Source organism: Dermatophagoides pteronyssinus, unplaced genomic scaffold, assembly GCF_027571235.1.
Source record: "Dermatophagoides pteronyssinus isolate colony J.1.1.1.1 unplaced genomic scaffold, Derpt_VIB-CSIC_2022.12 sq0041, whole genome shotgun sequence".
In the NCBI taxonomy this organism is placed as follows: Eukaryota; Metazoa; Arthropoda; class Arachnida; order Sarcoptiformes; family Pyroglyphidae; genus Dermatophagoides; species Dermatophagoides pteronyssinus.
The window spans coordinates 58,237-81,619 of record NW_027461564.1 but is presented as its reverse complement, the minus strand read 5'-3'; the positions used below and the strand labels follow the sequence as shown (position 1 = coordinate 81,619).

Below are 23,383 nucleotides of genomic sequence, written 5' to 3'. Positions count from 1 at the left end.
TTCTTGTTTTGACAAGTTTTTTCTTGCTTTTTTTGGTTAAATTCAGAATTTTTTCTTGAACATTCGACAAGTGGTGGTGGTGGCGATGATGTAATTCTGTTCGATCCATCTTTATTCTCTCGATTCTTTAGGCTGTTGTCGTGGTTGTTATCAGTTGTTCGGGAGCATTAAAAAAATGTCGAAATGATTGATGGATGTGAACCGAAAATTATCAACAACAAAAAAAAATCAAAAAAAAATCTATTTTCTGTAATCCTTTTTTCAACGAGTATCACGCGCCATCTGTTGATGACAATCAAAAATAAAAAGTCCTTGAATTTTCCAATTTTTTTTTGTTTGATAAAAAAAAATTATCGAAAACAAAATCGATTGATCGATTTCGTTTGTTGTTGTTGTAGTTAAAAATCCATTCATTTAAACTTTAATGATTTTTCAAAGAAAAAAAAACAAGAATTTCTCTATATTTTTATTATGATAATATTCTCTCTATATTTTCATTTTTATAATTAATAAAATTATAATGATTATAATGAATCAAACGAAATTTATAACAATGATGACAAATGATAATGTAATTTGACAACGCTAATAACAATAATTATTATTTTTTTTCAAAATGTTTTTCATTTGTGTGTGTATTGAGTATGTAGGTGGGTGTGAAAACAAACAAACAAACAAACAGAAAATCTTTTTAAATTAAAAAAACAAAAACAAAAACAAAATCATAATTGGAAAATTATCATTATCAGTGTGGAAATAGAAGACTACTCAAAAGATAATATCAATATGATAAATAACAACAAACATACACACAAAACATAAAACATAAAACAAAATACAAATCAATAATAATGATAATAATCCTATAATCAAAACAAAATTTAATATAATTATAGAAATTATTATTAATTATAATTATCATCATTAGTTTTATAAAATGGAATTATGATTTTGGTTTCCAATTATTATCTATTCGCTGTTGTTGTTGTTGTTTTGAATTGGAATTGTTTTTTTCGCTTTTGCTTCCTTCGATTGATAATTTGAATTCGATTTTTGTTTCCCATATTTATTTAAGATCCGGTTCACTTTCAATATTTTGTTTGATACGTAATAAAAGATTTGTATACCATGAATCTAATGGTGAAATTGAATCATAATCTTGTATGGCTTGTGTAAAACCATCTGAATCATTTTCTTCCAATTTATTGATTAATGTTTGCAGAAATTTACATTCACGTGATTCAATAAAATGTGGAAAACAATCTTGATATTTTTTCAATGCATTTTCAGCATTCAAAACATCAACACACATATGACATAATGTTGCACGAAAATAATGTTCTTTAGCTGAATATTTTAACAATGGTGATTCAATACAAGTACCAGCAACTTGTTCATAAATTTCAGCCGACTATCAATAAAAAAAAATTTTCATTAAAAAAACAATCCAAAATCAAAATATATCCCGTCAAACCTTTTGAAAATCTCCTTTAAGTGCTGAATATTGTGCCACTTTCAATAAACAACGATTAGCACTAACTTTTGATTCTTCACCTTGATAATAATCAGCTGCCGTTTGATAATGTAGTACAGTTTTATCAAAATCAACTAATTCTGATTCATAAATTTCAGCAATCGATATATGATGTTTGGCAGCGGTTGTAAATCTTCCCATATCTTGATATAATTCTATTGTTTTTTCCAAACAACGTATCGATTGATTTGGATCAACCTTTTTAAAACAATTAGCTGCATCAACAAACAATGTACCAGCATCATGTTTGTTATTCTGTTTCAAATGTAATTGTGCTGCTTCGATGAATGCATTTCCAGCCTCTATTAATAATAACATTTTTTGATAAATAATATATTTTAGAAAAAGAATATTACACACAAGTTACAAATAAACAAATTACCTCCCCATTTTTTAGCCATTTTAAATGAATTAGCAGCACGTACATATAAATCGATTGCTTCATCGATTCTGGAACCACCACTATTTGTGAGGTATCAATTGAAATTTTAAAATTTTTTATTGTTTTCGAAAATTCACATTTTGAACAAGACACACAAACATACCCAAAAAATGATGATAAAAATCCTTGTGAATTTTTCAATTTTTTTTGCGCTTCTTCCAAAAATTGTACACCTTTTTGTCCTTGATCGCCCATATTTTTCTGATAAATTGATTTGATTTGATTTGATTCGATTGATTGATTTTAAGAAGAATTTCCCAAAGATTTCAAATGATGAAAGTCACCAAAAAAGAAATTATTTGTTGTTGTTGTTGTTTTTGCATCACAACATAATAATGATTTAACACATCGGCCCATAATTATTGACGTTACTCAATAAACATTACCACTACTACTGCTACTATGTTTGTTTGTTTTTTTGTGAGAAAAATTGACAAGATAAATATATATGCGCTGTTCGATTTACCACTACTTTTTTGCTATCATTCATAAATAACGTTTTGTTTAAAAATTGTCATTTCATTTATGAACATCAAAAAATGTTGCACATTTCTTATGTCCGTTATATGAGAAATCAGAAATAGAAAAAGATTCGATTTTTCACCAAAAAAAAAAAACATTCGATTTTTTTTTCGAACCGTGATTCACTTCGTATCGCACAGTCAAGATATCGATTTCGATTTTTTTCGTGCTTGAACATATTCTAATTTCGACTGTTCGAAAAACAAACATATCATCCTTTCAATCTATTCGATAACTAACAAAAATATTTTCCATAGTTTCAATCCACTTGTCATTAATTTATTACCACGTAATTAAAGTTTCGGTTTCTGAAAAACGTTATCTTAATCCAATGTAAATCTAAATATGTAATGTGCCATAAATTGCTGGATACATATCCACTATTGCGGTTATGATTGAACTGATTGAAAAAATATAAAAATTTCTACAAATTCGCAGATTAACCCTTTTTACAGTAAATTTGAGTCTTGAAAAATTATTTATCAATCAAAACGTTGAACTTATCCGTTAAGTTTTATAATTGGCGGTTCGGTATGATTTTTCTAAATACCTTGGACATGAAAAGATATTCAAGAAATACTTGCAGATGAATTTATGGTAATTTTTTGATTAATTTATTCAACAATTTTTATCAATTTTTTAATTTTCGATTTTCAATTTATTTTTTCTCTAAACAGGTTGAGAAAATACGCAACAAAAAAAAATGCTGTAAGAGGAAACCACATTAACCAAAATGATGTTTACTATTACTTTATTCAGTGATTGCTACCCTCAGGACAGTCCACTCTCACCTATACTATGGAACATCGCACTTAACCCAATACTTTATTCTGTTAACATCGAAAACATTCAGTGATTGAATTTGAAAATTCAATCAACAAAATTCTAATCAAAAGAAAGTCTGATGGTTTTCTTTTTCAAGAAGATTTGGATATTTTTTTAATTTTCAATTTTGGAAAAATAAACATTTTTTGTTTCATCAATTTTTAAAAATTCAATTAAATTTTATAAATTTTTTCATTTTGAATCAATTTGGTGCCATTTTTATCATCATTATCGACAATATCTTCAATTGGTTCAATGATTGACTGTTTATCATCATTATTATCATCATCTTGAATATTTAATTTATGAATTTTATTCATCATTACTTGTTGAATATGATTCAGTTGTTGTTGTTGTTGTTGTTGTTGATTTGGTTGTTCATCATTCATTATTCGTTTATTATCCATACTATTCATTTGATTATTCGCATTACCATTACCATTATTATTTTCATGATAAATTTTTATTTCATCAACAACATCATTATAGCTACGTAATTTAACAATAGCAGCACGAATTAAATCATCAGATGGATCATCATCATCATTATGTGGACTGTTTGATGTTTTTGTTACATTAATTTTTACTGATTTCGGTTCTTGCTGTTGCTGTTGATTTTCATCACCATTATTCTGATCATTATCATTATCGTTATTCGTCGATGATGATGATGGTTTTTCCATTATTGTTGGTCGAATATTTTGTGGTAAAATTTCATTATAAACATTTTCATTTTGATTACTGTTCGATGCTATTTGAAATGATACATTTAGTTGAATATTTGCCGGTTGACCACGTTGATGATCATGATATTCCAAAGCACGTTGTGGTAGAATATCACGAAAAACATTGAAAAAATTTGTCAATTCTAGAATACGAAGATTTTGTAGACCAAACATTGCTGCTTTTTTTCTTGCTATACGTTTACTAAAACCATCACCATTAGCTAAATGTTTACCATTAACTTTAACCGAACATAAATAATGTTTATGACGATAAACATTATTTTCTAATATTATTGATTGCCTTGATTCAATACGATAAATTGGTTTTTCATAACCTTTTGATTTACAATATGATTTTAATGCATTTTCGGAATTTGTTACGTTCATCATCATTATTAATCGATTTGATTTGAGAACAAAAAATCAGGTAGAAAACATGAATTTAACAACAACTTGAAATGCAGAGAAAGAAAGAAAAAATCAGCAATGTTGACGATCAATCAATCAATCGACGAAAAAAACGACGCAAAATATTATCGAAAATTTTGTCGATCAAAGTCGAATATTTTTCAATTTAGTGCCATATTTCGTTCTGTAATCGAATCGAAATACAAATAAAATTGATTGATCAATTGATTGAAGTGAAATACAAGATGATATTAGGATAAATAATGATGATGATGATGGTGAAATAAACAAAACGAAATTATGTTTGCTTCATCAACAGAAAACAAAATCCTTATCAAACTGAAAATTAAATTTTTGGCTTCCACAATGAATTCTTTTTCATCAATCATTTTTAATCAACAATAATGTGTGTGTGAAATTCATTTATCTACAACCAAAAAAAATTACTTGGTATTTTTCTTGAAAAATTTCATCTTTTGACAAAATGAAAAAAAAATCATTTTTTGAATCCAATTTTTGACTTGAATCATTGAATCATAAAAATTACAAATTATAGTTGCATTTTTACAACACTAGATGTCGCTAGAGGTATCGTTAAAAAAATATTTTTCCCAAATAAAAAATTTTTCAAATTAAACTTTTTGTTTTTACCTTTTTAATCTGTTTTTTTCTCATCTTGACAGCACAGGTGTACTGAAATTCGTCAACATTCGAGTATTTCGCCAATAATTATTACCTCTTTTTTTTGATATATTAAATAAATAATGAGCTGTTTCTCATATATGAAAAACATACGATGATTCAGTCGCCTATACAATACGTTAATGTAAAAAACAAAATTATCATAAAATTAATTAATCAGGAAAATCATTAAAACCTGTGTGTAATCTAACTCCTTTTGTCGCACTCTTTTTTTCCTGCTATCAGACGCCCACGCACGCATATTCGTTATATATTAGGAAAAACCAACGAAAAACGTGTGGTTGTCAAACCAACCGGCAATTAAATGGAAATTTTTTTTTTTTGTCAAATTAAACCAGTGCTATATGCACACACATGACAAACTACTGCAAAGTTTACATTTTTTATATATCAGTGATAGCAACAACAAACTAAAAAAAAAGATTTCCTTTTTTTCTTTCTACCGATTTGAATTCAAATGGAAAATGAAAATCCAACTGGACAAAACGGATATGATTTGAAATGTATGTCATCCCTTAAATGATTGCAAATGACAATCAAAAAATTCAACCAAAATTTTTCCTGTCAAGATTTGATTTTGTCAAAAAAAAAGTTTTTGTTGATTGTTGTTTGGTTGGTTACCATCGTATTTATCATTATTTTATCATAGACATTGTTTTGCTTGTTGGTTGGTTTCCTATCCTCTAACTTGTTGTTGTTGTTGATCATCCTCATCATCATCAAGGCAATGATCATCATCATATGATGATGATCATAAAAAGTTACCGGATTGACAACGGAACAAACATTGATCGATTTCATCTATTTTTCTTCTTTTTTTTCTTGAATTGAAAATCAAACCATGATTAATCAATCAAATGTGATCATCAAAGGTGAATTTTTTTTTCATTAGTTTCTCTATTTAATCTTAAAAATGAAGAAAAACTAAACTAAACTAAAAAAGAATGTTATGATTTCCAAAATCTAAATTCACAGTTTAAATTGATATTCCAAAAACATCGAGGACAAAACCAACGTCAACAAACGAAAATAACAAACGAAAAAAAAACGCCCAGAACAAAATCAAAATCAAAATCAAAGACATAGAGAAAACTAGAACAAACCGAACCAATTTCATTTCATTCATCATCATTATGATATGATTATGTCTAAAATATATATGTGAGATGGCCACCAGCTGATAATATTTGTTTTTGATTTCTTATTATCTCAACCAATTTTGGAACCTGTTTTTTTTTTGCCAAACAACCAACCACTATTCTTCTTCATCTGTTTTTTTTCTTCATATGATTGATATTGTGAATCTCATATGTTTAGTGTAATGTAGTGGTTTTGATGATGACCATCACACCGCTACTATTATCATCATTCAAACAAACAAACAACAGGAATCACTGAAGAACAAGGTATTATGATCGAGGTGGTGGTGGTGGTACCACAGGTAAATCCTATTACCTTTATGAAATTTTTTACTCAATAAGTTTTTTTTTCGTTTTCTAGGTTTTTCATTTAACTTTAGATTTTCGTTTTGTTTGTTTGATCTATAGTGAGCTGTATTTTGTTTTGTTTTTTCATTTACAAAAAAAAAGGTGTTCGACAAAATACAACAACAAAATGAAGAAAGATTTAGCGATTTGAACAAATAACGAAAGAGCCAGGAGTTTATCGTCGTTGTTCTTTTTTTCGTTGTTGGCCAAAATCAAAATCCACAAAAAACAAAACGAGAGAAAAAAAATTTGAAACAAACAAACAAACAACAAATGAAAAAAAGAGAACAACAAAACTTGTTCATTCAACAATTTTTTTCATTCGAGAATTTATCTTAACTTTTCTGATGATAATAAGAAGAAATTCAGCATCTTTTTCTCTCTCCTTTCTTCTCTCTTTTCTTTTTTAAGAAAAAAACGGTTAACATCATCAACCTAACATCAACAACAACAAAACTAACTAAACACAATCGGTGTATATTTTAAACAAAACAAAAACAAAACAGGTAATCAAAATTCGTTTCGTTTGTGTTCATTCCATTCCATTCGATTCACTTCAAATTTCCAATTGAAAAATGTTAATATTGCCACCATCATCATCATCATGATCATCACGATGAACAAAAATAAGATGCATAAATAAACAAAAAAAAAAAAAGAAGCAAATGAAGAGAATAGAAAATTTTCATTCATTCATTTTTTGCTGGTGATCATCATCATTACCATAAGCATCATTTCTATCAATTCTGCTGACTATTTTCATCATCATCATCATTGTTTCGTCGTTTCAAATTTCCCAAAAAAAAAAAAATCCTGTGTGTTTGGTCAATTTCTTTCTGTTTTTGCATCGATTTTTGTGTGTGTGTGTGGGTGGATGTTGTTTTTCGTTTTGCTTTGTTTGTGCCAAATCATCAGAAATTAAAAATCTTGTGTTGTAAAAAATCTTTGCTCATTGAATTTGTATGATAAAATCAATCATCATCATCGATATTGATTGGAAATTGATGAAATCAGATTTTTTTTTGTTGGATTTTTGTTGATGTTAATAGTGATGTGACATGTAGACTTTGGATTCGACCAGAAACAAAAAAACTCAACAACAACAGCAGCATCGCAACAGAATTTCATTTTTCTAAAAATGTCAACTTTTTTTTTCATATCCAGAATAGATCATGTGTGTGTGCCAATGTGAATCTTATTAACTTTTTTGTTTTCGTTAACGGTTTTTTTCGTTTGAATTAAATTTCTTTTTCTTTTTCACATTCTTTCAACAACCAGTGATTCTTCTTTCTTCGAAAGTTTTAACAAGAATTTGTTCATCCATCAATTTTAATCAGGAAAACAAATCTCAAAAAACAAATTAAACTTTCAAGGTTTGTTGTGTTGTTTTTTTTTCAATGACAAAATTATCATAATGATATTTCTTCTGGGGTTTTTTTCTTGTTTTCCCTTGTTTTCACATCTCTCACATGTCTTAACTTATTATTATTATTATTATTTTGTGATGCATGCATAGATAATGCATCTTTGTTAAGATATTACTAATATATTATTAGATAATTGTCTTTTTTGAACCAGGTGTGTGTGTGTGCTTGATGTGCGTGAAATAAAGATGTGCACAAAATGGAAACAAAATTGGGCAATCTTTTTTTGTTTGTTTGTTCTATGACATTCAGGTGTGAAATTGATTAAATGTGACTGGGATGAATGTGGAAGACGAAAACAACAACAGCAACAAAACACTGAAAAAAAGAAAATGCCAAATTCAAAAACCAACCCAAATCGAAATGTCACCGAATTCTGGAAAGGAAAATTCTGATAATGAATATGGTTTTTTTGGGAGAATCGAGGAAGCGAATAGAATTCATTGGAAACACATTGAATTTCCTGACTTGTTTTTCGTTTGGTTTGGTTTGCCACCGATATCATTATCATTATCGATTAACTGTAAAGTTGCTACTGTTGTTAGTGTAACCATCGAAACCATTGTAGAAAAAAATGTATTTTCATCGTGATTGTTGTTGTTGTTGTTATCGATGATTTTTCATATCTCAAAGCCAAAAAATTACCAAGGAAACTATAGAGAGGTAATCAAACTCAAAGAAAATAAAACTTTTTTTTCGGTCCCAAATGATAATTTAGAAAGCAAAAAAAAAAAATTTGAAATTATGAAATTATCAATTAGTTCGGGAAAATTATAACATTGCAATCGAGCAATATCCAGGAAAGACAATTTCTCAAAATATATATTTCGAATGGTTATGCATGAAATGATAAAATAAATTTTCCGGAAATTTTCTTTTTTCGGTTATTAAAAACTAATTTTCCACACTTGATCATTCGTTTTAGCATCACTTTCTCTTGTTGTTGCTGTCGCTGTTTCCTAATGTTGTAAATTAATGCATTTTTTTTTGCTTTTGATCTTCATCTTTGGATTTTTGATGACCAAAAATGATATCCAAATGAAGAACGAAAAAACCCATTAATAACTTGTTCTTGTGTGAAAACTTGACACAAGTTGATGATGTGACAATCTTCCTCTCTATTTCAAAAAGAAATTTTCATGTAAATTTCTTTTTTGTTCTTCCTGGAATTGTTCTGGAAAAATTATTGTTTCATCACCTTATTGACACACACACACAATGACAATCCACATCCATAAACAAAAACCACCACAACAACAGCATTATTAATTCAATAACGACATTATTCTCTGAATTGAACACAATGAAAAATGTGATTTGGATGTGATAATTTTTTTCTGTTTTGGTGAGAAAAAGAACATGAATATTGTATTGAATTGAATGGAAATGGAATGAAGGACAACATCGTTATTATTTTTCGTTGTTGTTGTTGTGCTTTTGTTTGGCCGTTTCACCTGTTTCACCTGTTCGTCAAGACGATAATGATGATGATGATGATGATGATTTAAACATCTTGATATCTCTTTCTTTCTTTTTTGAATCTAATCATCATCATTATAATCATCATGATGATTATAAATTGGTTTATGTGTTAGTTGTAGTTAATTAGTTTGAAGACAATATGATGATCATCATTATAATGTAATTCATTGTCACGAATTTTTTGATTTTCTCGATTTTCTCTCTGTTTGTTTGTTTGATTTGATTTGATTTTGTCATCATCATCATCGTGATGATGATTATGATGAAAACTTTCCATCATCAAGTTTATTTTTGCTTTCTGGTTTTGGAATTTGATTTTGATTTTTTTAAAAAATAATATAATTCAAATTAAATAAAATTGATTAAGCACAAGCAACAAGTTGTTGGAATTTTTTGTTTGTTTGTTTTTCTCGGTTTAAAATAATTCAAATTCTTTCTTTTTTTTTTTTGTTGTTTTTTCTTTTCTCCTCAAAAGGTTTATGCACACAAAGTTTCCACTGGAAAATAAATAACCCTTCATTAGCATAAAGAAAATTATCAAAAAATGGCACGAATACGTACATTAACAACTGTATTATTTTTAATAATAATACCTAGTTTATTTATTTATTTTTTATATTATGATTCAATATCATCAACAACAATTAATAATCAATATCAACCATCATCATCATCATCAAATAGTCAATCAGAATTTATTGATAGTTCATCACTACCTCAACAACAACAACAACAACCACCGAATACTGATAATGATAATCAACTACAGCATAAATATGCAGCCGTTTGGAAACATATAACCAATGTTTATAATCATCCATTACCACCATCATTATCATCGATTCAAAATGATACAGCCAGTACATTATCATCATTACGATCATCGATTCTCGGTAATCATCATAATCGTAATAGTGAATTTACCTATGTTCAAATTCAACCACCATTGCTGCCAACATCAGAAGAATCAATGGATTCTGATCCAAAAATAGAACAACGTAGACAATTTATTAAAAAAATGATGAAAGAATCATGGGATAATTATGTAAAATATGCATGGGGTTTTAATGAATTACAACCACAAACTAGAAATGGTAAATTAGATTCTATATTTGGTCCAACTAAACTGGGTGCAACAATTGTTGATTCAATGGATACATTATTCCTGATGGATATGAAACAAGAATTTGAACAAGGTCGGCAATGGATTGCCCAGGAATTAGATTTTAAATCAACACAATCAGAAATTTCTGTATTTGAAACAATTATTCGTTATGTTGGTGGTTTACTTTCATGTTTTGCATTAACTGGTGATCCAATGTTTTTATATAAATCCAGAGAGATTGCTCAAATATTATTACCTGCTTATAATACCGCTACAGGTATGTGTTTTGTTTTCTGATTATTTATATTTTCTAATTAACCTGATCTAATTGAATCATGTTATTCATTCAAAACGCAAAAACACAGGTATACCAAATGGTTTAATAATACCGAAAACCGGTAAATCATATCATCATACATGGGCAAATGGTGCTATTTTATCCGAATTCGGTTCACATCATTTAGAATTAACATATTTAAGTGATATGACTGGTGATAAACGTTTTAGTGATCGTATAAAACGTATTCGTTCCGTAGTAAAAAACGCAGATAAACCAAACGGTTTGTATTTGCTGATGTTGGATGAACAAACTGGTCGTTGGACTGATAATAAAGCATCGCTAGGTGCACTTGGTGATAGTTTTTATGAATATCTTATTAAATCATATGTACAATCTGGTCATCATGATAAACAATCATTACAAATGTATTTGGATGCTATGGATGCTATTGATCGTTCGGGAATGATTAATCAATCAATTTCTGGTCAACTGACATATGTATCGGATTTAGTTTTTGGCAAAACAACAAATAAAATGCAACATTTAACTTGTTTTGCTGGTGGAATGTATGGATTAGGTGTTCATCATATGTTATTATCAACAAATGATTCAATTCGACAATCAAAAATCGATAATTTACCTGCAAATAATGTTGTTATTAGTGATTCGGAGCCAAAAATTTCAGTTAATCTAACCGCAACCACTACCCCTGCCAATACTGCCATCAATGATTTTGATCGTCGAATTCGGCGACATTTTGATCTGGCTGTCAATCTAACGGAAACCTGTTATCAATCATATCATCGTACACCAACACATTTAGGTCCAGAATCATTTTATTTTAATGAACAAGTTGAAGCTATTAATCCAAATGGTGATTATTATATTCTTAGGTAACGTGATTTGAAAGATTTCTTTTAATTTTCCCAATTAATTAATTAATTATAAATTTGAAATTCATTTACACATTTTAGACCGGAAGTTATTGAAAGTTATTTTATAATGTGGCGTTTAACACATGATAATCGTTATCGGGAATATGCTTGGGAAGCAGCACAAGCTATATATGAAAATTGTCGTACAGAATCCGGTTATACAGGAATTTATAATGTAATGCGTAAACCAGCCATAAAAGATAATACTCAACAAAGTTTTTTTCTTGCTGAAACATTAAAATATTTATATCTAATATTTTCGAATGATAAATTATTATCATTAGATGATTGGGTTTTTAATACTGAAGCACATCCATTACCAATTTGTGGCCAAAATTCTGCATATCCTCAATCAACATGTATCAATCGAAATCAAAATCATAATAATAATCGAGTTAGATCGAAAAAGCAAGCCAGAATCTAAGAATTTCATTCGAAAAATATATATTGTGAAAAAATTGTGATAATTTTTTAATTTCCCACACATTAATAATTAATAATTAATAACGAGAATTATAATAATTTAATGAATAATAATAATAATGATTTGTAATATAATTTATTTTTAAAAAATTGTAATAGAATCTTTTAATTGTAAAAGTTCTAGAAATAATAAAAAAATTCTAAAAATTTAATTACAAAAATGAGTTTTTCTTCGAGTTTTTTTTCTTGTTTTGGCTTTTTGTTTTCGTTCAATCGCACGAAGGATTAACATCGTTATCAGCAATTTATTTTTTGTTTGACCAAAATCAAAATTGAATGACAAAAGAGAAAAATGGGAAAAAAACATGAACAACCGGAATCCGAGCAAACAACCAATAAAACTAAAGATAAAAATGAAACTCTAACTATAAATGAAAATGAAAAAACAAAATCACCAACAATAACACAAACACCATCATTATCATCCGATGAATCTGAATCCGACTTTGATGATGATACAAATGATGAAAATTTTCCAAAATTAGTACGAAAACATGATTCAACAATAATTATTATACGACAATTAGCAACATCATCCGTATTGGTTATAACACCGGTTGCATTAACATTATTATTAGTTATAATATCTGTTCATATACAATGTATATTAAATTATTGTCCACATATACCGATTGATGAATTATTACCAATATTTTCGAAAACTGATTCACATGATTTTAATGCTAATGCAACGAATGCATTAAAAAATACCGGTGTTTTATTGAGTTATATAATTGTTGCAACATTTTTTCTATTAGCATTAATATATTTTCGTTTATATAAAATATTGATTGGATTTGGAATATTTTTGATTATTATGTTATGTACAATGAAATCATTAATATTTTGGCATAATTTATTATTCTTTCTCGATATTTCTATTGATGTTTGTACTATTGGATTTTTAATATGGAATCTTGTTGTTACCGGTAGGTGTTTGGTTTTGTTTCCTTTTGTAGTTTTTGTTTTAATTAAAATTTGTTTTTTTTTGTAAAATTTTCAGGTTTAATAATATTTTTTATATTAAAAAGTCCATTATTAATAAAACAAATATATCTAATTTATATTAGTTTATTAGTTAGTAATTTTATAATAACATTATTATCACCATCAACAGCATGGATTCTATTGATATTTTTGATAGTATGGGATTTGATTGCTGTTCTAACACCTTGTGGTCCATTAAATTTAATGATAAAATTAATACGTGAACGACAATTGATGAATGAAAAAGTATATGTACCACCTGTATTAATTTATTCAACAATGTTATATGATTATATGTCAATATTTAATGCTGAACAAAGTATACAGAAAATATCCATACAAACACCACCAAGACGACGAAAAAAACAAATGAAACGTTATCAAACTAAACATCGTCCTAATTTAGGTTTGGGTGATTTTATTTTCTACAGCCTACTAATGGGACAAGTTCGTCAAGCATATTCATTAATAACAGTATGCCTAGCTGGTTTATCAATTCTAGCCGGTCTGATTGGAACATTAGGTATATTAGCATGGTCTCGTCGACCATTACCAGCATTACCAATATCATTATCGATTGCAATTTTGGTTGTTTTAATTTCCGGTTATGTTATCGAACCATTTGCACAATATTTAAATTCAAATTTAATTTACATTTAAAAAAATGATGATGTTGATTGATGTTGATTTTAGATAATTAATAAAAAACACAGAAGAAAAAAAACTTTTAATTAATTAATTGAAATGAAACTTTGCTTTGAAGCGAATGTGTAAAACACACACTGGACAGATAGAGAGACAGGACAGATATGGATAGTGAGAGAGTCCATATACAGGGCGTTTGATAAGTCCCTGATGAGTTTTTTTTCGATATCATTCAAAAAGTATGAGGATATAAGATATGATGTTTATGGTGAATTTATAGGGAATTTATTAAGGTTTTGTTGAGTTATCATCAAAATTTTCCATCGATGATACTTTTGATGAAAACGATTTTTCCGAATCAATGTCTAAAATTTTCATCAACGCAATGGCATTTTCTCTATGGAGGCAATAGCCATACTTTCCAATGGAGTGTATGCTATGATCGCGTTCGAATTTCTGTTATGTTGTTGAGCTATGTGAAAATTGTGTTGAATGATCAAAATTGTGATTTTTCTGAATTCATGGATCATCCCGAAGAATCAAAACTTGGAAAATCAAAATTACCAACTTAACCAAAAAAAAAAAAAAATTATCAATACCATATTATCGTCAGCCATTTTTTAAAATAATCTTGTCATTGATACCATTCTGCGGTAGATGGTTAGATTGTTGCTTTAAATAATATGAATTTGTCAAGTGATGATTCTTCTGTATGTTTGGCCGATTCAGAAAAAATTGAAGTTTTGCACATTCAACATAATTCTCACTTTGCTTAACAATTTAGCACACATTGGAGCTATGCTAATGTATGGCTATTGCCTCCATAAAGAAAATGCCATTGCCTTGATGAAAATTTTAGACATTGATAGAATTACCAAGTGATGATTCCCGACAGGTTAGGTTAGTAATTTGAGTTTGTTCAAATGATTCTGGTGATTTTAGGTCAGTCAATTGGGATATGTCAAATAATGATTTGTAAAGGTTAAGTTAGTGATTTGACTTTGCCAGAAGAATCATCACTTGACAAATCCAAATTATTTAAAACAACAATCAAACCATCATGATACCATCCAGAATGATATCAATAAAGCAAGCAAAAGATTCTTTGGCTCTAAAGAAAACACCGATCGGTTTACGAACATTTTCTTATAAAAATTAAAATATGAATAATGAAAAAGGGATAACAATAATAAGAAAAAGATAACAATGATATGGTTATAACAAAAATAACAATGATATGATAACGACAATAAAATAACAATGACAAGATTATTTTAAAAAATGGCTGACGATAATATGGTATTGATAATTTTTTTTTTTTTTTTTTTTTTTTGGTTAAGTTGGTAATTTTGATTTTCCAAGTTTTGATTCTTCGGGATGATCCATGAATTCAGAAAAAATCACAAGTTAGGTCATTCAACACAATTTTCACTTAGCACAACAGCATAATAGGGGTTTCACACTACAGCAATATTTCATGAAATATATACACGAAAATATTTCAGCCCATAAGGTTGAAATGGACTGAAATATTGCATTTGAAATATTTCATTCACATTGCTGCTAGTGTGAAACCCCCAGAAATTCGAACGCGATCATAGCATACACTCCATTGGAAAATATGGCTATTGCCTCCATAGAGAAAATGCCATAGCGTTGATGAAAATTTTAGACATTGATTCGGAAAAATCGTTTTCATCAAAAGTATCATCGATGGAAAATTTTGATGATAACTCAACAAAACCTTAATAAATTCCCTATAAATTCACCATAAACATCATACCTAATATCCTCATACTTTTGAATGATATCGAAAAAACTCATCAGGGACTTATCAAACGCCCTGTATTTACACAATCAATTCAATCAATCACATGAAAATATAGTATCCTTTCGTTTGTTTTTTTTGTACGCTTACACATACACACATTTTCGCATCCTTGAAATCAAAGATATAATTTTTTTTTCTTCGAAAAAAAAATTATTCAGCCGTAGTTGTCCTTGACACGGATCCCAAAAAAAAGCAAGCAAGCGAAAACAGCTCTATTTTTACAAATTTTTATCATCATCATCGCTGATGTCGTTGATTTATTCTTCTTAAATTATGATGATAAAAATAACAGAAAATCCAAAAAAAAAATCAAAATTCATTTTAAATGTGATCAGGTTAATTTGTTCCAGGTGTATTTTGTTTGTTTGTTTGTTTAAATGTCTGATGTTCATCAGCATTATGTGAAGTTTAGGTGTGAATCACTGTTGCATCACTGAAAAAAATATTGATGATATTTGCTCGAGTATTTCTTGTTAAAATACCAAAACAAAAAAATCACATATCATTGTCATTATCATCATCAACATCATCATCGTCGACATTTTTTTTTATTAGCAAAAATATTTTTGTTCTGATTGCAATGAATTGACAGAAAATATTTTTGTTTCTTGATTTTCAAAACCGGAAAAAAAACAAACCAGAAACAAAAAAATAACCAGGAAATTTCAATTTTTTTCCAGAAAAATTTCTTTTCATAAAAAAAACGCAACCGTTCACAAAGAATGTAACCCAAATTTTTTTTTTCAAAGTAAAGAACTTTGGTATTTGCTACTACCACCAACCCTGTCACCATCACCACAGCCAATCATCATCCGTTTTTTTCTTTCCACCGTTCATTCATTCATTACCAAACGACCACTACCCATTTCCCAGAAAAAAAAATACATGCATGATGAAAACGTTTGCCAGTTTTTTCCGTTGCCATTTCGATCGAATCTTAAATTTTTTTTTGTCATTTGTTTTGCAATAATTTTTTTTTTTAATTTTGTTGTTTACGCGAACAAATTAAAATTTGTTTTTTTTTTGCTGCAGATTTTTATTTATTTATTTATTTATCATTTTCATCAGGTTCTTTAAAACAAAACAACAAAACACATAATGATCAAACGAGAAAATCATTAATTTGATTAAGAGAAAAGAGGTAAGTTAATGATGGAATATTTTTCCCAAACAATAAAGAATTTCTCATCAAAAAAAAACGAAGAAGAATGTTTTTCAATGGAAAAACACTTGTACTTTCAATGTTAATGTCTTTGTTGTTTTGTGTTTTGATTGCAATAAGCGTTATTTGTTTCCATAATTATAATCTTTTTTTTTGTTTTGTTTCTATCCATTTTCCCCCTTTTTCTATGTCTTCATCGTCTATCGATTGATTGGCTGCTTTTGCTTTTATCACCCAACCAACCAACCAACCAACAAAACTAAAAACCAAACGACAACAGATTATTTATTTTTTCAAAAAAAAAACATCATCAATTCAACGATAATAAAGATATAGTCGTCAGTGAGTAAAATATCACCATTGACAACACAATCAATATTTATCGATTAACATATACAAATTATTATTATCATCATTATCATCATCATTTTTCATTTGGAAAATGATGTAATTTATTTGCTCACAACACCATCATTATTATCATTCGATAAAATTAAATTCCTACTTCTCTTTCATATAAAATGATAATGATGATTCGTTCGTCTATATATTGTGTTTATATTTTGAATGGTAAACAAATTTTTTGTCGAAATTGAATGAAGAAATAATCGAATTTTGATTGTTTGTTGTTGATTCAACACATTAATAAGATTAATTGGGTTTGTTTGTTTGTTTATCGGAAAAAAAAGTGAATAAATATCGTAGATGAAAAAACCAAAAACAAAATGTCACCAGCATCATCGGAAAAATTATCAACATTTGCACGAATTAAAATGCCCAATATAATACTTTGTACATATAAGGCAATTCGTATGACTTGTTGTATGATACATAATGTTTATTGTATACCTGGATATCTATTACTAAATACATTATTATTACCATTATATTATTTATCGATTGATACTTATTCGCATATTGAAAATCTTCTTTATGATGCACTACTTTATATTGTTGGATGGTGGAGTTATGGTGGTGGTCTAATAGTTCATGAACATGGTGATGATATACATCAATTATTGATAGGTATTCTTTTGTTTGTTTGTTTGCCTCAAAATAATTAATGTATTTTTTTGTTTTCTCAAACAAAACACAGACAATCCAAATGCTCGTGTACTATTGGTTGCAAATCATCAATCAACGGCCGATGTACCATTAATGTTTCAATCATTTTCATCACATTCAGCATACTCATTATTATGGATTATGGATAGAGCTTTTAAATGGACTAATTTTGGTTTAGTATCACAGATTCATGGTGATTATTTTCTTTGTCCAAAAAAATATATTGCCAATAGTATTGCTAATCATTGTCGACAGCGATATAGTTTATTAAAAAATATGATTATTATATTTCCTGAAGGTTTGATATTTTGATATTTTTGTTTTTTTTATAAATATTAATTTGATTTTTATTTGACATTTTCCATACACATAAAGGTGGTTTTCGTTATAAACGTTTACAATCATCAATATCGTTTGCAACCAAACGAAATTATCCACTATTATATAATGTAACATATCCACGTGTACATGGATTTCGTGAATTATTAACAGATGATCTAAACATAACACATATTGTTGATTTAACAATTTGTTATGATGATCCGGATAATGTACCATCAATATTTAATATTGTACGTGGTGGAAATGATTCTGGTATTCATTTTCATTATAAAATTCATCAATTAAATACAACACAAGAGAATTTTAATTCAGAAGAATGGCTTTATGAACAATGGCAAAAAAAAGAAGCATTATTAAATAATCATTATGCAACTATTCGTCGTAAACAACAACAACAACAATGTCAACAACATCCAAATCCTGAATTATCAATCGATTCAAGTAAATCAAGTCCATCCGGTGATGATCATATAAGTTGTCGTTCATTATCACCACCGGCTAAAAATATCGAACAACAATCATTATTACGTAAACGTAATGATGTTTCACCATCCAAACAACAACAACAAAATCAACAACAACAATTAAATCATGTTGGAATTAATAGTAATGGTAATGGCAGTACGAATCATCTAAATCAAAGATAATATTGATTTGACAATAAATAATTTGCATAATAATAACAATAACAATAACATCAACAACAATAATTATCAACAACATCCGAATAATATTGATGCTTATAATCTGAGAAGTTTATCACCGGAAACACAAGATAATACAATTGCAACAATAACAACACCATTAACAGAAAATGGTTTAAAATTTCGTTCACATCATGAATTTCAATCATATCGTTTTGATTTAAATCAAGGTCGTCCGATAAAATTAAGTTTTATTCGTACATTATTCTATCATTTTGGATATCTATCTATTTGTTTATTAACATATTATGTCATTGCTCTAATTATTGTGCCAACGCTTTGAAAAAAACAAAACAAGAAAATCCAATTAATAATTCTCACTTAAAATCAATTAAGAAAAACAAAAATTCAATATAATTCAATAGCTTTTTTTTCGTTAGCAGGAGAACACCTAGTCAATTAATCATTGATTATTGATCAATCAATCAATTAATTTCATTAATTTTGGGAACAAATTTTGTTGAACAAAAAATAATTTTTTCAAGAAAACAAAAAATACATTATTTGACTTTTTTTTTAACAAACAAACAAAATAAACACTGCACAGAAATTTTCTTTTCAATTCAATTCACATTAATTTACATTAATTTAATTAAACTTGTGATCAAAATAACAAACAAACAAACAACAATGCAAATCCACTTAAATTAAATTAAATTTGTAAATTTTTTTTTAAATAAATTTTTTTTGTGTGTGCTTGTTACAGATGTGTAAAGGTTTATCTAAAAAAGTCGTTATCACATTGATTTGTTTTAGGATTTTTGCTTAAATTCATCAAACAAATCATCCATTTTTAATGAAAATGATACACCACACGAACAACTTTTATCGGCCAAAGGATTATCTATAACACAGAAACCACTACGAATAAGTTCATCTTCATAATCGATTTTTGAACCAAGTAAATATTCTAATGATTCACGATCAATAACAACATGATTGGCATATAAAATATCTTCATTTGGATTGTAATTTTGTTTATTATCAATGGAAAATTCATATTCAAAACCAGAACAACCACCACCACGAACACCAACACGAAGTAATTCATCTGCATCAAGTACTTTATCGATACGTTTTAAACATCGTTCCGTTATTATTATGTCGTTATTATTTGCTGTTGTTTTATCATTTGATTCTGTTGTTTGCTGTTGTTGACTAGTTTGTTGTTGTTGTTGATCAGATACAGATGATGAACATAGAAATCTTTTCGAATGATTGGATGCGAATAATGGATGTGGATATTGGGTATTTACATTTCGTAACAATAATATTCTACGACAATATAATGATGATGATAAATGATTGATGAATAATGATACGGCTCGTCGAATTGACATTTAGAAATTTTCGTTTTGAAATTGATTTGATCAAAATTTGATTGATGATAATATAGCCATTTTGTTTGTTTTAAAATCTTTTTTTAAATCAAAACATCTGATATTCGTGATACGTGATACGAATCAAACGACGATAGATGCCGCTGCTATTCGTATTATTTTTTGAAAATTTTTTTCTCGAAAAAAAAATATATTTGATTTCGCAAGCGCGGGAAAAAAACAAATTACAAATTACAAAACATCAATTGATTTTAAATTGAATTTTCTGACTTTTAATTCATCATCATTTATTAACTCAATTTTTACAATTCAATCATCATCACCATTGATAAGATGATAACAAAATGAATGTAAAAGAGTTTTTTGGATTAAGTTTTTTTTTATAAAATGGCAGGATTTTTTTTCGGAAAAAAATTACATGACTTGTTTTTTATATTTATAATATAAAAAAATATATTCATTCAGCGATTTGGTTTAATAATATTTTTTATAATAACCACCACCATAATAAGCTGGTGCGTAACCGCCATAGCCATATCCGTAACCACCATAGCCGCCTAAGCCATAATAACCGCCATATGCTGGAGCGTAGCTGTATTTTTTGGTTTAAAAAAATAATGAAAATTCGTTAGATAAATTCTTGAAAATCAGGTTAATTGATTTACCTTGCATAGCTAATAGCTGGTGCAACAGCAGCATATGATTTATAATATGGTGCTGAATAAGCATAACTTGAATATGCTGGAACACCATATGTACGATATGCAGGTGCAACTGCTTTATAATAAGCTGGACCAGCACCTAAACCATAACCATAACCGACACCACCAAACAAACCATAACTACCATAATATGGTACAGCCGAAGCAACAGCGGCTAAGGCTAAAATAGCGGCAACAATAAATGTTTTCATTTTTTGTTGATTGATTGGGCAGTATTTGTTGTTGAACAAATTTGCTTTTTTTTTAAAAAAAATCAGTTTTTGTTTAATTAAAATGATTTCGACAATGATCAAATGGTCAGCTTTTTATATCTTTTTTTTTGGTTTGGTTTTCAAATATTCAAATATCGTCTTCTTCACCTTCAATCATCATCATCTTCATTCCGTCAGTCATCCAAACCAGCCAATCAAATGATGAAGATTCTATTCCTGACGGAACATCTACCTGTCCAGCGACCAGCATCCACCTGTCCAACACAAACGCATCATCAATTTTTTTCCATCATCGTCATCAAATGCCTACTACCTTCGTTTTATTTCATTTCTTAACGTTTATTATTAGTTTTATCATCATCATCAATGATTGCTTTTTGTGATGAATGAATGAATGAATGTAATCAACTCATCAATTGAACAACAGCAACTGACAACAACAAGTAGCCAAATTATCAATGTCATCATCATAAAAAATCATCATTTTTTTTCGCTACTAAACCTAAATGGTTGAAAAGATTAATGGAAAAATAGGAAGACTGTAGAAAATTTGAAAATTTCTTATTTGAAATGTCCACACACACACAAACACCAATGTGAAATTGATAATAATCAAAAAAAATGATAATGAATTATGGACAACCGATTTCTAATTTTTTTGTTTGTCAATAGGAATCTATGAATATACGTGTTGTTGTTGTTGATTTTTCTGGAAACATTTTCTCTATTTAGAATTGCAAATTAACATAACCAACACGATGATGGTCATCATCGATGATGGTGTCAATTTTTCGTTTTCTCTACGTTTGATTATGATAATGATGGTCATTCCAAAAATGAAAAAATCATTTATTCATTTATATTTGCGTGTTCAAATACCATTATTCATTTTCAAAATTTGAACAAAATTTGACAAGGGAAAAATAGTTTTTCTTTATGAAAAAGCGTATAGGATAATATTCCAAGGAAACCTGTATTTGAAAAAACAAAATTCTTTCATTTCATTTTTTTTTGTTGTTGGATCGATCCATGAACAAAATCGATGGAAAGAAATAGAAAAAAAAGATTCGTGTAGATTTTTCGAGAAGGAAAAAAACTACCTACCCACCCAAAAAAGCAAATTATAATGTTTAATTTGAGAAAAAGAAAAAAAGATTTCCTACGATATTAGATAACTACCTATTTTCTCATTTTCTTTTTCTTTCTTTTGTTTGCTAAAAGCCTAATAATCATTAATTATCATTATTGTTTTTGTTGTTATTGTTTATTGCACATACGTGCATAATACGTGTTTTTTTTTGTTCCAAAATGGAAATATCCATTATTATTATTATTGTCCATTGAACAATCATCACATTGTTCATTCATTGACTAATTCAAATGATTAAAGAGAGAAAAAGAAAAATTGACCTTCAATCAATCATACAATCTATATTTATTTTTAAAGAAAAAATTTTCATGTTTGTTTGATTCATTCATTCAATTTGTTTGAATGAATGTTTTCTCTTTTCTTCATATATGAAAAATCCATATCTATTTGATTAAACACTGGTTAGAGTTTTACAAAATGACCTTTAATTTTCGTATTAAAGATTTTTCGGAAGCAACAACAACATCGTGGTGGTTTTTTTTAAAAATTCCTGGAACAACATTGTTTGAACAAAAACAAAATTATCCCGTAGGCAATCCAATATCATCATCATCATCGCCATCGTCAAATTGTAGACTTGAATATATTAATTTCTCTCTCTCTCTCTCTCTCTCTCTCTCACATTTTTGTTTTCTCCAATTATCCAATAAAATTGAAAAAGTAATAATTTTGGAAAATTATATAGAAACAAAACAAAACAAACATCAAGGTTGTTTAGTTCGTTTTTCTCTATATCAATTCAGTTTTTGAAAATTTGACAAAAATTTCTAATTTTGTCAATTTCAGAAACCCACTGCCACTGAATATTCTATGATGGAGTGTTAAGAAAACACGAATGAATGTCCAATCAATCGATCGATCGATCGATT

At 28.0% G+C, this 23,383-nt stretch overlaps 7 protein-coding genes and 1 long non-coding RNA gene across 8 annotated transcripts; 3 read left to right on the top strand and 5 right to left on the bottom strand.

Annotated features, from left to right (window-relative positions):
- Window positions 1–861: 861 nt before the first annotated feature.
- alphaSnap (Alpha-soluble NSF attachment protein) lies at window positions 862–2,331 on the bottom strand. Its single transcript, XM_027347939.2, has 4 exons — window positions 2,080–2,331; window positions 1,917–1,996; window positions 1,475–1,836; window positions 862–1,411 (listed from the first exon to the last, which is right to left on the bottom strand). Exons 1-4 carry the CDS (start codon window positions 2,169–2,171, stop codon window positions 1,067–1,069), a joined length of 879 nt encoding a protein of 292 aa, XP_027203740.2. The 5' UTR covers window positions 2,172–2,331; the 3' UTR covers window positions 862–1,066.
- Window positions 2,332–3,089: 758 nt separating this feature from the next.
- On the bottom strand, window positions 3,090–4,638 carry LOC113797535 (uncharacterized). Its single transcript, XM_027347938.2, has one exon. It carries the CDS (start codon window positions 4,439–4,441, stop codon window positions 3,497–3,499), a length of 945 nt encoding a protein of 314 aa, XP_027203739.1. The 5' UTR covers window positions 4,442–4,638; the 3' UTR covers window positions 3,090–3,496.
- Window positions 4,639–4,867: 229 nt separating this feature from the next.
- LOC142646045 (uncharacterized) lies at window positions 4,868–5,574 on the bottom strand. Its single transcript, XR_012847063.1, has 3 exons — window positions 5,334–5,574; window positions 5,108–5,265; window positions 4,868–5,038 (listed from the first exon to the last, which is right to left on the bottom strand). It is a non-coding gene; the product is annotated as an uncharacterized LOC142646045 (long non-coding RNA).
- Window positions 5,575–5,595: 21 nt separating this feature from the next.
- Window positions 5,596–12,506, top strand: LOC113797529 (mannosyl-oligosaccharide 1,2-alpha-mannosidase IA-like). The gene is made up of 6 exons (XM_075823938.1): window positions 5,596–6,030; window positions 6,134–6,599; window positions 6,659–8,018; window positions 10,027–10,933; window positions 11,022–11,829; window positions 11,911–12,506. The coding sequence occupies exons 4-6, from the start codon at window positions 10,096–10,098 to the stop codon at window positions 12,293–12,295; spliced, it is 2,031 nt and encodes a 676-aa protein (XP_075680053.1). The 5' UTR covers window positions 5,596–6,030; window positions 6,134–6,599; window positions 6,659–8,018; window positions 10,027–10,095; the 3' UTR covers window positions 12,296–12,506.
- Window positions 12,507–12,538: 32 nt separating this feature from the next.
- Window positions 12,539–14,155, top strand: LOC113797531 (uncharacterized). The gene is made up of 2 exons (XM_027347933.2): window positions 12,539–13,283; window positions 13,358–14,155. Exons 1-2 carry the CDS (start codon window positions 12,647–12,649, stop codon window positions 13,999–14,001), a joined length of 1,281 nt encoding a protein of 426 aa, XP_027203734.2. The 5' UTR covers window positions 12,539–12,646; the 3' UTR covers window positions 14,002–14,155.
- A 3,194-nt stretch (window positions 14,156–17,349) lies between these two features.
- Window positions 17,350–19,785, top strand: LOC113797538 (acyl-CoA:lysophosphatidylglycerol acyltransferase 1-like). The gene is made up of 4 exons (XM_075823910.1): window positions 17,350–17,549; window positions 17,669–18,005; window positions 18,076–18,342; window positions 18,420–19,785. Exons 2-4 carry the CDS (start codon window positions 17,705–17,707, stop codon window positions 19,031–19,033), a joined length of 1,182 nt encoding a protein of 393 aa, XP_075680025.1. The 5' UTR covers window positions 17,350–17,549; window positions 17,669–17,704; the 3' UTR covers window positions 19,034–19,785.
- Window positions 19,272–20,477, bottom strand: LOC113797527 (iron-sulfur cluster insertion protein ErpA). The gene has a single exon (XM_027347928.2). It carries the CDS (start codon window positions 20,428–20,430, stop codon window positions 19,843–19,845), a length of 588 nt encoding a protein of 195 aa, XP_027203729.2. The 5' UTR covers window positions 20,431–20,477; the 3' UTR covers window positions 19,272–19,842.
- Window positions 20,478–20,679: 202 nt separating this feature from the next.
- Window positions 20,680–21,452, bottom strand: LOC113797528 (uncharacterized). The gene is made up of 2 exons (XM_027347930.2): window positions 21,096–21,452; window positions 20,680–21,022 (listed from the first exon to the last, which is right to left on the bottom strand). Exons 1-2 carry the CDS (start codon window positions 21,341–21,343, stop codon window positions 20,905–20,907), a joined length of 366 nt encoding a protein of 121 aa, XP_027203731.2. The 5' UTR covers window positions 21,344–21,452; the 3' UTR covers window positions 20,680–20,904.
- Between the last annotated feature and the right edge of the window lie 1,931 nt (window positions 21,453–23,383).

Coding starts and splice junctions, on each gene's coding strand:
- alphaSnap (XM_027347939.2), bottom strand. CDS start 2,171: ATGGGCGATCAAGGACAAAAAGGTGTACAATTTTTGGAAGAAGCGCAA. Junction 1,837..1,916: donor AATGGCTAAAAAATGGGGAG/GTAATTTGTTTA, acceptor TATTATTAATAG/AGGCTGGAAATGCATTCATC. Junction 1,412..1,474: donor TTAAAGGAGATTTTCAAAAG/GTTTGACGGGAT, acceptor TTTTATTGATAG/TCGGCTGAAATTTATGAACA.
- LOC113797535 (XM_027347938.2), bottom strand. CDS start 4,441: ATGATGATGAACGTAACAAATTCCGAAAATGCATTAAAATCATATTGT.
- LOC113797529 (XM_075823938.1), top strand. CDS start 10,096: ATGGCACGAATACGTACATTAACAACTGTATTATTTTTAATAATAATA. Junction 10,934..11,021: donor TGCTTATAATACCGCTACAG/GTATGTGTTTTG, acceptor GCAAAAACACAG/GTATACCAAATGGTTTAATA. Junction 11,830..11,910: donor GGTGATTATTATATTCTTAG/GTAACGTGATTT, acceptor TACACATTTTAG/ACCGGAAGTTATTGAAAGTT.
- LOC113797531 (XM_027347933.2), top strand. CDS start 12,647: ATGGGAAAAAAACATGAACAACCGGAATCCGAGCAAACAACCAATAAA. Junction 13,284..13,357: donor ATGGAATCTTGTTGTTACCG/GTAGGTGTTTGG, acceptor TAAAATTTTCAG/GTTTAATAATATTTTTTATA.
- LOC113797538 (XM_075823910.1), top strand. CDS start 17,705: ATGTCACCAGCATCATCGGAAAAATTATCAACATTTGCACGAATTAAA. Junction 18,006..18,075: donor TATACATCAATTATTGATAG/GTATTCTTTTGT, acceptor AACAAAACACAG/ACAATCCAAATGCTCGTGTA. Junction 18,343..18,419: donor GATTATTATATTTCCTGAAG/GTTTGATATTTT, acceptor ATACACATAAAG/GTGGTTTTCGTTATAAACGT.
- LOC113797527 (XM_027347928.2), bottom strand. CDS start 20,430: ATGTCAATTCGACGAGCCGTATCATTATTCATCAATCATTTATCATCA.
- LOC113797528 (XM_027347930.2), bottom strand. CDS start 21,343: ATGAAAACATTTATTGTTGCCGCTATTTTAGCCTTAGCCGCTGTTGCT. Junction 21,023..21,095: donor CCAGCTATTAGCTATGCAAG/GTAAATCAATTA, acceptor CAAAAAATACAG/CTACGCTCCAGCATATGGCG.